Source organism: Pollicipes pollicipes, unplaced genomic scaffold (genome assembly GCF_011947565.3).
Source record: "Pollicipes pollicipes isolate AB1234 unplaced genomic scaffold, Ppol_2.1 Scaffold_7261;HRSCAF=8764_pilon_pilon_pilon, whole genome shotgun sequence".
Lineage (NCBI taxonomy): Eukaryota > Metazoa > Arthropoda > Thecostraca > Pollicipedomorpha > Pollicipedidae > Pollicipes > Pollicipes pollicipes.
Genome location: NW_023597054.1, coordinates 32780993 through 32798399, shown reverse-complemented (window position 1 = coordinate 32798399; position 17407 = coordinate 32780993). Strand labels below are relative to the sequence as shown.

The 17407-nt window shown below is 49.6% G+C and overlaps 1 protein-coding gene across 1 annotated transcript in view; it reads left to right on the top strand.

Moving 5' to 3' along the window:
• Nucleotides 1–213: 213 nt before the first annotated feature.
• Nucleotides 214–17407, top strand: part of LOC119111891 (G protein-coupled receptor kinase 1-like) — an 87511-nt gene continuing 70317 nt past the window's right edge. Inside the window, 2 exon segments of the mRNA XM_037235749.1 lie at nucleotides 214–387; nucleotides 17112–17289. Coding sequence (XP_037091644.1) covers nucleotides 17177–17289 — 113 coding nt within the window. The 5' untranslated portion in view covers nucleotides 214–387; nucleotides 17112–17176.

Sequence of the window (17407 nt, the reverse complement as noted above, 5' to 3'; positions counted from 1 at the left end):
TGTAGGAACTACAAAATGTAATACCATTTATTACAATTACACACATAATTGTCCAAAAATACCAAAAAAGGTATGTAAAATAATAATATAAAAGACAAATATTTCAAGTTTTTAGGGTGTTGTAATCACAATTGATTAATCATTTTTGGGGATATAAAGTGTTTATTGAATCTCACCAGGAGAGCTAGTGCCACCGATATCCATATTTCAACTTTAGTTAGTACTTGAAGTGTAATGAATGCTGTTTTCATGTAAAAGGTGAATGTGGGTGTGGGTATCTTCGATAATAATAGCATTTTTCACGTGCTGGTGTGTGCTGTTAAACGCAGCTGAAGCACAACAGGGAGCCATGTTTCCATCTTCTCACAATGTAGCCGGATGACCAAGGTGCGTGCGATGTTTAGAGCCTCAATGGCGTAGGATTAGTTGCGAATGCCTAGATTTAGCGCAAGTGATGTGTAGCAGTGCAATGAACGTAGCATCCATTCCGTCATTCATTTCAAGCATATTCTCTTTCTCTTGACAGCTTTATGACCTGTGTATGTACATTTGTGGAAGAACTGCAGTCCATCCACAGTTGGTTACATGAAACATTTGTGCCCACTGCCCTGCCTCATATGTAGGTATGCACCTTAACCTATAAGATACTTAGAATGGAAAATCCCATGGATGACAAACATGCTGGTTTGTCAGACATTTGGTGTCCCCATAGTGTGATGAAGTGCCTATGTTTTGTTGAAACAATGTGTTCATGTATTCTTGGTACCAGAGGGCAATAAGCCCAATGCTCTATAGATCAAATGTCTGACAACCTGATAATGTTGCAATCAAATATCTGACAAAATGTCTAGCTATGTGTGCACCAATTGATATCTGGGTATTCTTGTGTGTGTCCTTGAAATGACTGGGTTCTAAGGTCAGTTATCTGCAGATGAAATGTCTAACATCCATGTGTGTACACCAACCATGTGGCACTAACCAAGTGCCTTTTCAATAGGAAGGGGCACCTGATGCTGGTAAGCACAAGATAAAGAAACACAGTTATAAGCAAGTGATTAAAATTTGAAGTCTTATGGCTGATACTTTCCATGCCACATGGTTTCATGCCCAAAAGATATTTGCTGCAGCAGCAAAAAATATATTTTATGTTAAGGCTTTATGGCATATTGTGCCTGCATTAAAAGATAAATGCCATGTGAAGGTTGGAAGTAGACTACCATTAGAGAACCTAAATCATTAAGCCTCTAAATTGTCTATATGAGGCATTTAGAGATGGAGCATGCAGAATATTGGACCATTTTATCATCTGAGATCATAATACGACAAACATATTTACCATTCATACTAAAAGTGATAACATACACAATGTCATGCATCATTCCTGCACAATTGGTGGTTCTTAAATGCCTATAGTAAATCACATTTGTGTCGCTATGTAGATCCCGTGAGGTGATCTCTGCCATCTTTTTGCTATAGTCTTTTTATCCTCAAGTGATCTCTGTATATTTATTTTTCAAAGAAACACATTCATCTTTGTATTTGTGGAACAAACCTCACAATGTGAAACTCTTGGAAGTGTGGAAACAGCTGTCTGTGGGATAATTGTATAATGTGTATGATTTGACAGCTGGTATGCCCACACAGAATGTGCTACCCACTTAAAATGCAGAGTTTGTTCAGTGTTTAGACCCCCACCTGTACTGGTAAAACTTTTGTAAGCACAGAAAACTGTTTAACATTCTATCAAGATGTTGTTGAGGCATTGCTTCTAGGCATGAGTTCTCTTGCTTGTCCTGGGGCCCATTCTTTATTTTTAAATTGAAGCCTTCTCCCTAGTTTGAGCAAACCCATTGGTTACCCATGGTATTATGGCCCAAGCCTATCTCCTTCTTAGCTGGGAGGCAAAGTCAGGCAAAATAAGTTTATTTGTTAACAAGTAAGCCATCACCATTTGCATCACAGCACTTGACAGTGGACAACTTTCTGCTGTTGTGATTTTTGTCTGTTAGGTAAATGTGCCAGTCAGATAAGTGTTGGGTAAACTTGATCTGAATGGTTTTCATATTGCCAATAACTGTTCAATTGAATTTGTGGTATTCCTGCATGCTGCATGTCTCCACAGCCTTGCATCACCTGATTCTACTTCCCTGTGTTTGGAACTAAAGCTGTTTTTCATCAGTGCATGTCTGCAATGCCATAGGCTGCTACCTCAATGGGGGAAGCCTGGGCCATAAGTCAACTGGGCCTTGAGGTTGTCAGCTCACCTTGCTGTATAGGAATACTGAATGTGCATAGTAGGTTTGTTTTCTGTGATGGTGATTGGTGGCTTTGTGAGCTAAAAAGCCAACTTTGACTGGAGAGAGAAGTGATGATGCTAATTTTTCATCCAGTACTGTACTAGAAAAGCTGATTTTATGACTGATGCATTTTAAGTGAATAATGTTGGTACTTTTTAAGATTTAGTTGTTGAGTTATTATTGTTATTATAATATGCTGTCCTATATAATATGTATAATATTATAATATGCTGCCCATTTAAAATGGAAGAGCCAGCATCAAAGTAATTAAAGTACTATTGCCACCCAGTGCTCACATTGGTCTTGGTTACAAATGCATGCTGTAGCATGTGCTACAGTGCAGTGAATTTTGAGACATTGCCATGTGCAGGTATTTCACATAGATTTATTGTCTGCATTTAGTTGAGCATCAGATACTACTTAGGTAAAATGTTACCATTGCTGTTACTATTACATGTAGTGTTATGGGCATGCCTGTTATCATCACAGCTGTTTGTACACATGTGCCCTCCACAATGGGGAGCAGTCATACACCAGGCCCAAAGTCACCTTCCAAAATGGAGGGTGGCTATGCCTCATGCATACTCCAAAATGGAAGGCTTTTGAGGCAGCAGATTTACACATCCATCAAAAATCCTGGAGGCTGGCAAAAAGCACCTAGGTTTCCAAAATGATGTTCAGTGATGACAAGAATGCTGCTGGTGATACCCACTGACTCACCACAGCACATGCCCTAGATTTACATTACACCACCACTGTGTCAGTCTAGGTGTGTCGCTGGCACACAGGCAAAAATTGCCTGTTCTCCCAGTTGGGCTGTGCCTTTGCAAGCACCATCAGGACAATAAATTATGTATCAATGCATTGCCCTTTTCAAATCCCACTAGTTCTCATGAGCAAGGAGTGAGAAGTTCTTTTTAACTGGGCATTACTTTTCAGATAACTTGTTGTTGTCATATGCCAAGGATATGAAAATGCCAGTCACCATAGACCTGCATTTTTACTTCAGCAGTGTATACTGTTTTTTCAATGGTTGCTTGATCAGCACTCACCGGGTCCCCCCCCCCCCTCTTCCCTCCCCAGAAGACTTACTGTGTAACTTTGTGTGTAAGTGCTAGAATTTAGGTGCACTTACACACACTGCCTATGCCTCGTACTTCCTACGCTCTCATCGGACCGCTTTACGGGCACCAAAAATGTTTACAAAAGTCGCGTCACGACGTCCGGAGGCTCATCACTTCAGGAACGGCGACTGAAAGGCTGCACAATGTCCGAATGTCGCAATGCAACCAACTACTGAATGTGCATTTAGTAGGCTAGTAAAAATCCCAGTGAGGCGAATAATCCTGCATTAAACATGTTTCAGGTGAGGTGGCATGCGATCACGACTCCTCCAAAGTCAAACACGCGGGCTGAGATCTGGAAACGTGGCTCCCTCTGGTCCAGACTCAAACCCCAGGTTTCGGTTTGCGAGCCCGTCATCATGGCGCCAGGCTTAGGCGAAGGCGTCTGCAGTCGCTGTCACCTAATTAGAGAGCTGGGTGGTGTACTACGTCAGTAAATTCGTATACCGACAAACAGATTTTGACGTTTTCGGGAACAGAATAGGAGATAGGTTGGGTACAGATCATAAGGTGATATGCTGCATGGTGCCAAAATTATAAAGATATCTTCGGTGGAATCTAGCAGATGATCTTTCCAACGACGCGACTAACTCCGACACCGACACAACTTGAATCATGGGTTCTAACGAACCTGAGACGTCGCGAACTGTCTCCCAAATCGGTGAAACCATCGGTAGGTTACATGGCCATACCTGGTTACGTGATTACATGCTTGGTTGCTTGGCCTTGTCGGTTATAGGAAAGGATATATTTCCGGTATGGGTGGCCTTTCAGTTCTGTTTTCACATATTTTTATGTGTGTACATTTGCTTCACTCCAGGGCTGCTGTCAGTGCGCATAATCCTGGTGCGTACAACGGTCTCAGATGTATTTGGAGGGTGCTCAAAGGAGGTATTGCACCTTTTTGCACTTTTATTTATTGTTACATCAGCCGATTAGGATTCGATCAGCAATGCCAGTTTTCTCGAAATGCATCTGAAAAACTCAAAATTTCTATCTGAGGTAGCTGTCTCTGCGGGGAAAACGTCATTTCACTTCATGCTCACCGCAATGAAAGTAATACATTTCCGCAGACTTGCTTTCTCCACCGTGTGTGTTCTCTGGTGTTGTAACACACAATGGTATCAGAATGTTTGTGGGGTAAATGCTACGAAATGTGTTAACACCGTTTAGAAAAAAAGATCTGCGAACATGAGGTTATCATCCCGCGAATTCAACGAAACCTTATACTATGGCTTTGATTTCTCTCCTATGATTTCTCCGGTAGCGTTTACCAGTGGCTTTTTTCGAGACAGTTTGGGTTTGGGTGTGAGAATATCACATGATCCTTGTGACGCACTGGTTTAAACTGCAACCAACCATTTTTTCGGTAACAGGTCATTGCCCGCCGAGCTAATCACAAGCGTTCTTTTGTTCATGCCAGTGAATGTGTGCACGATGTCATGACGACGGTGGTCGCGACTGCAGGGAAAAAGCTTAGTGCTGTTACAAACCGTTGATAGCGTAATTTGAGCTTGAGAATAGTTAGAAGTGATATTCGTACCGTGCCTTGATGATGCAGTAGTGGCATTACCCAGTGTTACGATTGGATGTAACTAGTCCAGAAGTTTCACTAGAGTATGTTCTTTTTATTTAAATTCAAATACCCCTCCGTTTTGGAGGGTGCGTATGCGCTGCGTTGTTCTTAAGCAGTCTTGCTGGGTTTTGATAGCTATGTCCTAGTATGAAAATATGTTTTTAATAGAATGTGTGGAAAATTGTGGCAAACTGCCCGCCTTATTTGGTATCCTCATTTTTGCTAGGAATAGACCTTCACTACTTTGGCACATTGGCGCCGAAGGCAGTGACCCAACCTCAGGGCATACCAAAAGCATACCCTAGTGGAACCTCAGAGTACGTCTAATAATAACGTCCGTCTGATAATAACAGTCGGAAGTGCCATTGCGGTACCGTGGAGGCAAAATTACATCGATCTTAATCATTTTCTAGCCCAAATTACGCTGCGAGCGCTTTCCAACAGCACCACGCTCCCTCCCTGCAGGCACGACCACCGTCGTCATGACAACGACCGTGCACACGTCTGTTGGTGCGAAGAAAAGAATGTTTGTCATTGGCCCAGCGAACAATGGCCTGTTACCGAGAAGTTGGTTGGTTGAAGCTTGAGCCAATGCGCCACATGGGCCATGTGCTGATTCCATTCCCAAAGCCAAAGTACGTGTCGAAATGAGCCATGGGGAAAACCAAAGCCGTAACATGACGTTTCGTTGAATTCGCGGAATGTCAGCTCCATATTGCCATATATTGTTTCCAAACAGAGTATTTCAAGCTTTCGTAGCATTTATTACACAAACATATTGACGCAGTAGGGTGTTACGAACATCGCAGAATACACAAGCGTGAAAAGTGGAAAAGGCAAGCGTAAGGAAATGTATTACTTTTATCGTAAGTATGGAGTTAACTGAAATTTTTCCCGTAGGGTCGGCTATTTCTGATCGAAACTCAAAGCACTTTGGAGGGATTTCGAGAAATCTGACATTGCTAGTCAGATCTCTGCGCCCCCCAAAAAAACAAAGAAACAAAGAAAAGCACACAATATGGCACTGCTACAGTTCATCCCCATAACATCATGCTCCAAAAGGGGATGGAAGTGACAGTATTTTGAGCTGGCCTTGAATTACTGCCTTTTGTAATATTGAATTTTCATCCCATGGGGGGGGGGGGGGGAGGTGGGGAGGAATTGATAGCGCCATTCCTTCGACCCATTGTTATTCTCATGCGCATGCTTTTTTGTTGTGTGCATTCTTCGGTTCTTGTTTTGAAGCATACACTAACAACATTTTTGGGCACATGCTGTTACTGTAGACATGAACATGCGCAATATCCAAATGTTGCGATCGATGAGCAGGCTCATCCGTGAGCAAGTCGGCTCATCTCGGGTACAGAGCTTCAAATTCCATCAGACAAATGTTTTAGGGCCGATAATTGGACCAGTTTGGATGTAGGACAGATTTTTGGTATTTTCATTACAACAATAAGATCATGAAGTCAAAAGTAGCAGTATTTTTGTTTCTGGATGCCCGTGTGCTCGTGCGGCTACATAATGTATGGTGAAAGTGTCGCATGCATGGCACTTTTTCTAATCAACTGTGTTAGTCGGAAGTGTTTGAAAGTGCCCACCAGCATTTCAAAACTGACCCATTAGGGTGTCCAGAATCTAATGCAAATTCATGCTGCCAGAATGCTGGTTCTTCGACGTCACCCACACGCAGGTCGTTAGCACTAATCTGGACTTTTTTACCCCAAAAACCAGACTTCTGACCAGCCCGGCCCATTTGTCAAGCCTGAAAAGCTCAGATACTGGATTGACCGCCTCCCGGCTCGATGCTGATTGGCCGATTATGAGCAAAGGAAGAGACAACGGGCAGCGAACCCCAAGTTGGTGGTGTGGCAGCTTTAAAAAAATCTCGACATCCGTGCTACCCAAGTGGCTGAATATTGAAACACGGATACCCACTAATTGTTTCCATTAATGCACGGGTTAATTATAAAGTAAATGCAACATGTTGAAGCACAACACAATTTAAACCAGAAGGACGCCTTTTGCGGCATGAGCGTTAGGATCAGCTGTGTCATAACAAATGTGATTGCGCTAATCATGCAGATGATCCCATGTAGATCGACCATGTACATGATATCACACAGATAACCATGCAGATAAACATGAAGGGTAGAGCTTGCTGCATTTAGGAACTGGTGTGGATGGGAGTTTCTGTTATTAATCAGGGCATTGGAATACCATGCTTACATGAGGTTGTGTCTGCACGCTAGATATATATGCCTGGAATATTGGCTGGGTTTGGCCACGTAGGCATAACTACAGTGAGTTGGAGATTACGTCTCCCAACTTTTCTTGTTTCTGGACCACAAAACTAAATAACAAAAAGTAATCCTACAACTCCCAGCATGTTCATCGCTTCTCCGGTTTTGAAAATGTCCGGGTCTTTGGGTCTGTGCCAGGGAATGGCCTCTCAGGCCACAAAAATACCACGTGTATGAAACCTGCTATTGCTGAAAGGTTATTTAAGAAAACTATTATTTATAAGACTAAGTCGTAGTATTTATAAGACTAATTATTTATAAAAACTAAGTATCAATATGCCCAAGTGGAGGGTTGATGTTGATTGCAATAAGTTAAACTCATTGCCCGTGCAATTTTCTAGTTCCGATCGGCCTTGGTTTAGGCCAAGACTATTTATTTGGGGCCTGTTTCAGCGAAGGCGACAGTGGCATCCCGGTCTGTTCGTGGGGTTCCTGGGGGTCAGCCGGCTGTTGAACAGTGGCTTACACGGCTTGTGGTTTACGGTGATTGAAAAGGCTTGACCTTACCAGAAACAAATCGCGGACTTTATTTTGTGTGGACCAATGAAGATCGTCATTCCCTAATCATCTTTATAACTTTACCAAATGCAGAGCACCAAAGCTGTTTTTACTTCTGCACTTTCTGTATGGGTTAACAGCAATGCCATAGCTTCATGGCAAACTGTACTTACCGTACTACCGATGTGTACTTAAGTATACACTGAGGCAAGGAGCCGTATGTTGTGCCCATGTGAGAGCCAAAACTGCCGAAGTATTGCTGGAAAAAAGAATGAACTGTTGTCAAAAAACTTCACATTCATAAGCAGCGGCTGAAATATTCTAGGTGTGTATCTGAATGATTGTTGATCGACTCGGATTGCGAGAAGATCACCATGCGCGTGATCGGATGGTCGAGGTCAAGGCTCACACAACAGGTACTGCTTAGCGTGAGCTCTGATCCCATAAATCCATCCATTCGAAAGGCTCGGAGGAAATCTTAAAAACATGCTCAAGATGAAGGTCATGTTAATTATAAAGACACTCCTGGTGTTACCTTGATATGCTTCGCCCCCTGGGGTGCCGGTAGTGTGGTGGTTAATGCATCTGTGTTAACCATTGCTCGTCTAGGAAACCAGAGGTACGGGGTTCGATTCCCTGCGGTGCCCGCCCTTCCTGCCAGGGTGAGAGGCAGGCGACGCCATAGAGCCTCAGCAGCTGAGTGCGTCGTAAAGCCCCATTGACATGACGTGACATATGCTTGGCCCCCATGCACCTGAGGAGGAGCTTATGATAATGATAAAGTACAACAATTGTTAGCTCTGGATCGGGCAGGATGAATGGCGAGATTGTAAAGGGAATCTTACCATATAATAAGCCAGCGAAGCCAGCCAACACATTTGATGAATGTTCGCCCGACAACAGCCATGCCGGAAAAATTGGCTGCGCTAGCTGGCGGTGGGTCTGCCAAGTCCCGATGATTTTAGTGGACGGGATAAATTTAGGTGGAATTGTTTTTCATGCTCGTGATTGTGGTAAAGGAATAGACAAATAATAAAGTTTTGGGGGAATCTGGTCACGGTGACCCGGCTCCCGAGATTGAACTTTGAACATCGAACTTTTGAACCCGATGTGATAGTGATAATGATTATGAAGATGATGATGCAGATAGTGATGCATTTAGTACCTACTGCAACAGCAGTTCAGACACTAGTTGCATCGCATTGGTACAGTGTCTTCTATTTGATCAAATGTATGAGGGGCGGGAGAGGTGTCAGAAGAGCATTGCGGGGTTTTGAAGAAACTGTTCTACATTTGTTTAGCGGTTTGAAGTGAAATAGCGATTTTAAAGGTCATACGGTGCGTTTCACATCACAGCGATCCCCGTCTCAAGACGTGAAACTCTGGTTTCTGAGCTACACTCCCGCGAAGATGCGTGTACTTTTTCAGGGACATTCAGGCATGCGTAACGCGATTGAAACGTGTTTGAAAACAAATCCTGCCACTCCATAGGCCATGCGATGTTCCAGGCTTGGAAGAATATTATCGTCTATCCCTCCGATCTGGTGTTTGTGAGCACGATTTCCAATTATTGTGGACGTCATTGGGGTGCCATTCAATATTGAGCAGGACTTGCCAGTTCCATTCACGATTAGCTATTTGGATAGAGCCATTTCGACCGGAAATTATCATTTCAGGGCTATGGGATGAAGGAGAATCAAACATGGTGGGGCAGGACCACATGCGCCGTGGTGGTAGGGGGGGGGGGGGGGGGGGGAGCGCCGAGCTTAAGCGTGCGCAGGGACCCCTAGGAATGCTGGACGCCCAGTCGGGACCCCTCCCCATGGGGCACCTCGGCCCGCCCGTGGCTGACGCATGCAGCCTGTGGCGGGCAGTTGGGGCGTCGCTAGGATCCAGGACGAAGCAAGAAGGGGAACCGTGTGTTTGCTCTCCGTTTGGTTGTTTGGATTAGACACTTTCCACCAGAAATCGTCACTTCAGGGCTATGGGATGTAGGAAAATAGTTCTAGGCGGGGCAGACTCGCACACGCCTGGGGAGCTGTTCGCCGAGCTTTAACCCGCGCACGTGCGCTGGGTACCCGGTCGGGGTCCCCCTTCCCTCGGGGCTCCCGGTCCACTCGTGGCTGACGCGTGCTGCCCGCCTCGGACAAGCGGGTTGTCGCGACGGAGTAGGACGACGCAAAATAGAGGATAGAGGAACGGGTGGGTTTGCTCTCAAACCACGTTTTGTACTGCAAAATTTCAGAAGCTGGACAGGGCTGCTATTTTTTACGGAAATGGGGCTTCCCAATCGAATAACTGACGTAAAGCGCCATAACCGAGTATGAGAACACAAGCAGACTTCTTAAACTTGGCGATAAATATGCAAGAACACCACCAGAAAGGACCAAAACGCAAGTACACAACGACATTTGGCTCAACGCACAACCCAAGCGCCGCCACTGTCATCTGTTGGCTTGGTGAAGTACCACAAGGAGATGCTAGGGTGGCAATTTCGCACGCCTAGTTTGGCAGCATCTCAACGTCATACAAACGTTTCATGACGCAATCAAACAACGACACGTTGAGAGACATATTTACCAAATAGATACATTTTATATAGACCAGACTTTTCCATGTGACAGTACACCAAAAGCTATAAGCGAGCTGATTTTACCATATCTCATGCTTGCTTCAGCATCTTCAAATGTCGAATATTCCTTTCAAGTCAGCATAGGGGGGGGGGGGGGGGGGGGCTCAGGCACCCCGAAAGCATGTAGTGTGAGCCGTGGACATATATCCTCGTTTATTTTGGCCTTCTCACGTTTTTTACTTCATTTTGATCCGCCCGATTTAATACTAAGGAAACTGCCTGCCTTTTCCGGGCAAGGGGCCCAGTGGGTGCAATTCTGGGGGCACATCATATGTCCCGGTCAGGGTCTGAAGGATCGCTCCGTCTCCGCCCGGGATCGTTCCGTTCCGATCGTTCCGTCTCCGCCCAGCTAACGGGCCCAAGGCTTGAATGGGATATAGAGATCCCCTCTCTGTAATGGAGCCCCTGACTGACAAACGGCTTTTCACTGCCTTATTTGGGACTCTCATCGTAAGCTTTCATATCCGCTTCATTGTGGGAAGTCCCCGACGAATGCAAGAGGTCGTCTAGCATTCGAGGCCCCGTCTATGTTCCTGTTCAGCAAATGTTACCGTGGCTGACTCGGGGGCCCCTTGCCGACACAAGGCCCTCTGTAAGGCACTGTGGGCCTCTGACCGATACGGGGGCCTCTTGTTTCAAGGGTCCTGACTAATGAAAATCGCGGGTCCCGGCCTTGTCTTTGCTTGGGATACGGGCTCCCAGGCCTCAAACCGATACGGAGCCGACTGTTCGTTTTGGGTGGTCTCTGGCCGAAGCAGAGGCCCGCATTGGCCTGGGGTTTCCCCAATCGGTGCAAGAGTCTCTCCGACTGACATTTGAGTGCCCGGCATCGCAGGCTGGAGTCCTTAATTTCAGCTGCAGTTGGCCTGTCTTACCACACAATCAGACACTTGATCGGTCGGTCCCGAGGGGTCTTCGTGTCCCTCTGCGGGCCCCCATGAACACTGCCTCAGGCCGATTCTGACCTCCCTGCCACATAGGACCCCTGCTATCCACTGTGGTTCCCAGATCGGCGCAGAGGTCCTTTCATTTTATCAAGCGCCTCGATCGATGTGCATCGTGGGCCCCGGCTTTGTCCTTGCTTGCGAAATGGGTCCCGAGTCGTAGACCTGACACTGAAATTATCTGGCGTAGCATCCGTCTCTTGTCATGGACGTTATGCTTCCACCTCAGCGGTGTGCTTTCGCAAAATAGGCTTGAGAAAGTGGACGGATAAATCTTAACCCTAAATACGCTAAAAAGGCTTCTTGTCTCTCAGCGTAATAAAGTTGAATTCCCACCCAACTGAATAGAACTACAGTACTACTCTAAAACGCTTCCTCTCTGTGCCACAGCGGAAGATGTTATCGTCAGGCGTCATTATCGTTTTGTTTGGCGTCGATCGCCGAAACCAGGTTTTGGTAATTGGCGTAAGGTTGATGTGATGTTGCTTCAGACTTTGTGGAATTTATACGGTCGCAACTTAAAGAGTGTAAGTTGATGTGCGCGACAATTCAGTGCTGCCACGGGAACCCCGGCTGATAGCTGCAAGGCGGGGTTCAGGTTACTAGGCAGCGCTCGCGTTAGGCACGCTCGACAGGGCCAGTGTTGTTTTGGTGGCCATTGTCCGACGATTAGCACTATCGGTTTAATCGGCTTGAGTGGATCGTCAAGTTTGCGTAACTGTTCCATCGAAAATTCATGTGTTTTTTTTTCTAACGTTATCGGCTCTTAATTTGTTCACATTTTTAGGTGATAAGGTTTGACCGGTTTGCTTGTGGCAAAGAACACAACCTCCTGCGGTCTGTGAAACTCCAAACAGTACTGAACAGTGTCAAGACGCGCAGGCAATAGCACGCAACTATAGCAGAGTATACAAGGCGTATTAATCGTGTAACTGAAATCATGCATCATGCAAAAAGTACGGTACGTTTACGGTGCGGTACTGTAAGTTATGAGAGTAATCTCGGCGAGAGCACGAAGCTTTGACAGTGCGGCTAGCTCACTTAAGTGCCCTCAACTGAAAGTGACGTCGCTGTTTTCATTTTATTTGTTCGTTTTACCTGTGCAACATTCACTGGAAACCTTCTGTAAAGTTGATGTGATTTTGGCGTTCCATATTTAATGCCCTGCTTGTCCTCACCGTTGGGGAGTCAAACCAGCCAGGGGGGGGGGGGGCAGTGGTCCCCCTAAAAGAGTACAAATCGACGCCCGTTTATGGCGGATCTACAACCTTTTTACCCGCGAACTCAGCGAGCGACCCGGCCTAGGCTCGAGAAGTGCCCGCGGGCTCTTGTTCAAATGTACCAAGCTTTTGTTGACCAGAACAGTTCACGATTTGTTGCTGCGCACTTCTTTGAGCGGCGCCTTTATTGTCAAAATAATAAATTCAAGCAATGCGGGTATATTCAATGATGCATCAGAGAAATACGACCTTTATGGAACAACGACCATCATTCGGTGCCCCGCCTCTAAATTCACGCCACAGTCGGGGTGGCTGCTCCTCCGTCTCTGATGACATGGCCCGTTGTGTCACCCCCTGCTCCCTGACACGGTCCAGTGGCCTCCTCAGCCACCCCTGATCACACGGTCCGGGGAGTTCTCCCTGCTCTCTGAGGTGGTCTGAGATGGTCTGGTGGACCCCTGCTTGCTCTCTGATGCGATCAGTTGGGCTCCTTCCTGCTCTTTTGACGTGGTGCGGCGGGCCCCGCCGCCCCTGATAACACTGTCTGGTAAACGCCTTCCTGCTCTCTGGAATGGTCTGGTGAGCTCCGCTGTCTCTGATGGCACTGTCTGGTAAACGCCTTCCTGCTCTCTGGCATGGTCTGGTGAGCTCCGCTGCCTTTGATGACACTCTGGTAAACGCTCCCCTGCTCCCTGACACGGTCTGGTGAGCTCCGCCGCCTCTGATGACACTGTCTGGTAAACGCCCCCCTGCTCCCTGACACGGTCTGGTGAGCCCTTCCGCCACCCCTGATAAGACTGCCTGGTAAACACCTCCCTGCTCCCTAACATGGCTTGGTGAGCTCCTCCGCCGCCTCTGATAACACTGTCTGGTAAACACCTTCCTGCTCCCTGACATGGTCTGGTGAGCTCCTCCGTTTCCTATGATGGGGTGATTCGTCGGTCCATGGTCTGGTGCCTCCCTGTCGTATCGAATATCACGCTCCTTCATCATCCCGTGTGATGACACGGTCCGGTGATCTCCTCTGTCCCCCGTAGTGCTGACTCCTTGTCTCCTTATCTCCTGATGACAAGGTCGGAGGGGCATCTCCGTCGGTACAAGTACAAGCGGTACAAGGCTCGGTGAGCTCTTCCACTCCGTGTAACGACACAGGCCGGTGGACTCCTCTGTCTCCTCTAGTGACACTGCCCGGCGAACGTCTCGGGCTCCACCGGACGGCACGGTCCGTTGGACTCCTCTGTCCTCCGCGATGACACGTCCTGTTGGAATCCCTGTCTGCTCCGATGACACAGTTGGTGATCTCATCCCCGTGAAGACACGTGCCGACGGCAGTCCGTTCGGCTGGCTAGCTCAGCTGATACGGCGGGCGGGCGCGGCCGCCGGAGCACATCGATCCCGCTACCTCAAGCGCCGCACAAGCGCTGCCGCCTCCGCGAGGACGGCCTCGGCGCCGCCGCCGTCGCGGGGCCCGCCTCGGCGGCGGCGTGCCATGATTCAGAGGCGCCGCTAATGAAGGGGCGCGCCGTCGCCTCCCCGCCCTGCGCCCGCCGAGCCGGCTCGAGGTTCGCCACGGCAGCTGGGCGGTGCGTCGAGCATCGCGAGCGGCTGGCGCGGCCAACCGCGGCAGCTGGGCGGTGCGTCGAGCATCGCGAGCGGCTGGCGCGGCCAACCGCGGCAGCTGGGCGGTGCGTCGAGCATCGCGAGCGGCTGGCGCGGCCAACCGCGGCAGCTGGGTGGTGCGTCGAGCGTCTCGAGCGGCTGGCGCTGCCAACCGCGGCACCTGGGCGGTGCGTCGAGCGTCTCGAGCGGCTGGCGCGGCCAACCGCGGCAGCTGGGCGGTGCGTCGAGCGTCGCGAGCGGCTGGCGCGGCCAACCGCGGCAGCTGGGTGGTGCGTCGAGCGTCTCGAGCGGCTGGCGCGGCCAACCGCGGCACCTGGGTGGTGCGTCGAGCGTCGCGAGCGGCTGGCGCGGCCAACCGCGGCCGCTGGCTCACTCCGGCCGTCGTCGCGCGCCGCCGCAACGAAACGGCGCCGTTGCCGCCGCGCGCCGCCGAAGCCGTTGGTGGCACGCGCGCGCGGACTGGTGGCATGATTTAGCGGCGTGCGACTTGCTGGGCGCGAAAACACGTGGGCGATCGTGACGGCCGGTCACGGGCGCCACTGCCGCCTGCCCTTGGCACGGCGGCGTCGGAGAGGCGGTGCGGCTGTGATGGGCGCCGGCCGCGGGTGCCGCCGCTCCCGGCAGCAGACAGTTACGTCGCCGGTGCGTGATGTGGGCGGCCACGATGGAGTCCGATACACAGACGCGCTGTCGAATGTCGTGTTTGATCCTTGTAGCCGTCCTAGTTCCAATGATGTGGACGCTTTCGATGGTAACGGAACTTGCGCATGGTCGGGTCCGTTGGAGCAAGCTTGGTGGGTAGTGCGCAGAAACGCTCTCCACGCGGCTGACTACTGCAGTCAGTAGCAACAGATGAGCCTGTCGTTACCAGCTGTCGCCGTTCTGCTGAGAAACAGCGACGAGACTGTAGCCATCCCGCCTCACCGGCCCAGGGCTTGCAGCTGAGCGTATAAAGCGTACAGAGGTTACCCACAGGGCACGCGCTGGGCAGCGCGTGCCCTTCTGGTTTTCCCGTGCGCGTCGCACGCGCCGTGCCGGAATGCAGTAGCGACTATCGATTGGTTGGCCCTCGACAATCTATGTTTTGCTGTGGATTCGGTTTTAGGTGTTTTCGTGTTGTATGCTCTAGTCGTATGGTCCACGCATGACGAACCGCCCATGCCACGCGCGGTCATTGAACAATTTTAAGTTGCATTATAACATGCTACATCGCAGGACCATTGCTATCGGACTATTGTAAGTTTTTGACCACGTGAAATCTACGTGGTAGAAGCTCGTTATAAGTGTTCTTGGCGTGGCAGTATTGCTTTCTTAGTTCTCAGCGAAATCAAGTGATTTTGAATGGGAGAAAATGTTGCCGTTGCTGACGCGATCTCACTGTATGGTAATACCATCTGATCTGATCTCTAATGACCAACGATGCCACCAAAAGTGCAGATTATATGGGTTCGGTTTGGCCCTGATGCCCTAACTTGCTACGAAATGTCTCCCGTTGCGAGGTTAAACAGTAAATGCGGTTGAGAGTCGCTGTTATTCAGACTTGGAACCTCAGCCCATTCCCGCACGGTGATCAAAGTGATCCCTTGGTGGTCGTTAAAAGGAGCGTGCCACACTTGTATGGGGTTTTGAACTGAAATAGTCATCTTGATCATCCGCTGTAGTTCACAACCCGGTTCCTCGTAAGAACTAAAACCCTGTAGTTCCTGAGCTACATGTGCGCAAAAATGTGCGGAGTATTTCGTGCAGACTATTTCAAGGTCGCCCAGGCATCCATGACGCCATAAAAACGTCACTCTAATCCTGTCGTTCCAATGGCCATGCGGCGATCAAGGCCAAGAGAAGTATGATTGTCGAGTCGTTCATATCTGGCGTTCGTGCGCAGTTGAGGAGCGTATCTACTAAATAGAGAATTTGTGTTGTCTTGAGCAGTCTTTTTTACTTGAAAGTATACCATTAGTTATATATACAAGTAAGTATACAGGTAAGTTAGCCTACTTCATCATATTTGATGCTTGCTTCAATATCTTCAAATATGGAACACTCCGTTTAATGCAAAGCCCACCATGGGCCAGCGAAACGAGATCTTGCTTTCTGAATGCAACACTTTGCCCCGTCGCATTAAGCGTCCGCGAGCCATTCGAAGCGTTCGCTAGCCATGTCACGGCTCAAAATCCTCTGCCACCAGTGAAATGCCCTGCTGTGCATGGAGCGTCTTAATATACACAGAGGCGTAACAAAATACACGGCTGACGTCAGTGGACGGGTGGCGGCGGCCAGCGGCCGTCTGGCCACCGCTGTGTCCGGGTGCAGTCCGGATGCAGTCCGGAGGCCGTCCGGATGCAGTGCAGGCTTTTGATCCGGACGGGGGGCGTCGGCCGTCTGCCGTCCGGGACGCGGGCCGTGCGCCGTCGGACCGTCGGTAGGCGGCGGCGCCCGGCAGCGGCGCCCGGTAGCGGCGCCTTCCGAGAAGGCCGGGCCGTCGTCCGTCGAGGCCACTGCAATCACGGGCGCCGGCCGACCGGATCACACGACACCAATGTCTGCCTTGCCCACGCAAGCTGCCGCCGCCGGCCGGCCGCCGCGGCTCGACGGGTCGCCTGGTGACGTCGACCGTGCCCCGGGACAGTGCCTTCCACGGCCATTTTGCGTGGATGCGGGACTGCCAGTCTGCGGTTTGCTAGTCTGGGGCCCGCGGCTTGTTGGGGTGACGTCGGGTGGCTCGCGGAAACCCGTTGGCCGTCCCGACCCAAGCATGCTTAATGAAAAGCCGGTGTGCCGCGTGACGCACGTGGTTTGTCGCGCCGTCTGGCCATCACTGCGCGGGACTTGGGTTAGTTGGTCGTTGTGTGCACCGCGCTTCGGTGTCTGTCACGCCGCGCCTCCTCGTCTGCCGGCAGATGTAATTGTGCGACTCAAACCTCGTAACCCAGAAGCGCGCGCGGCGTGACCCGAGGCCGCAGCCATGGCGGACCTGGAGGCGGTGCTGGCCGACGTCAGCTACCTTATGGCCATGGAGAAGTCCAAGTCGACTCCGGCGGCTCGGGCCAGCAAGAAGATTGTCCTGCCGGATCCCAGGTGAGGGAGAGGGTCCGTCTCGGCGTAACGCCGCCGGTGGTATGCCGATCGCCGTCTTCTGTCACTATCGGTGCCGGCGCGTCCGCCGTGCATCGGTGTGACCTGCGACCGGACGTTT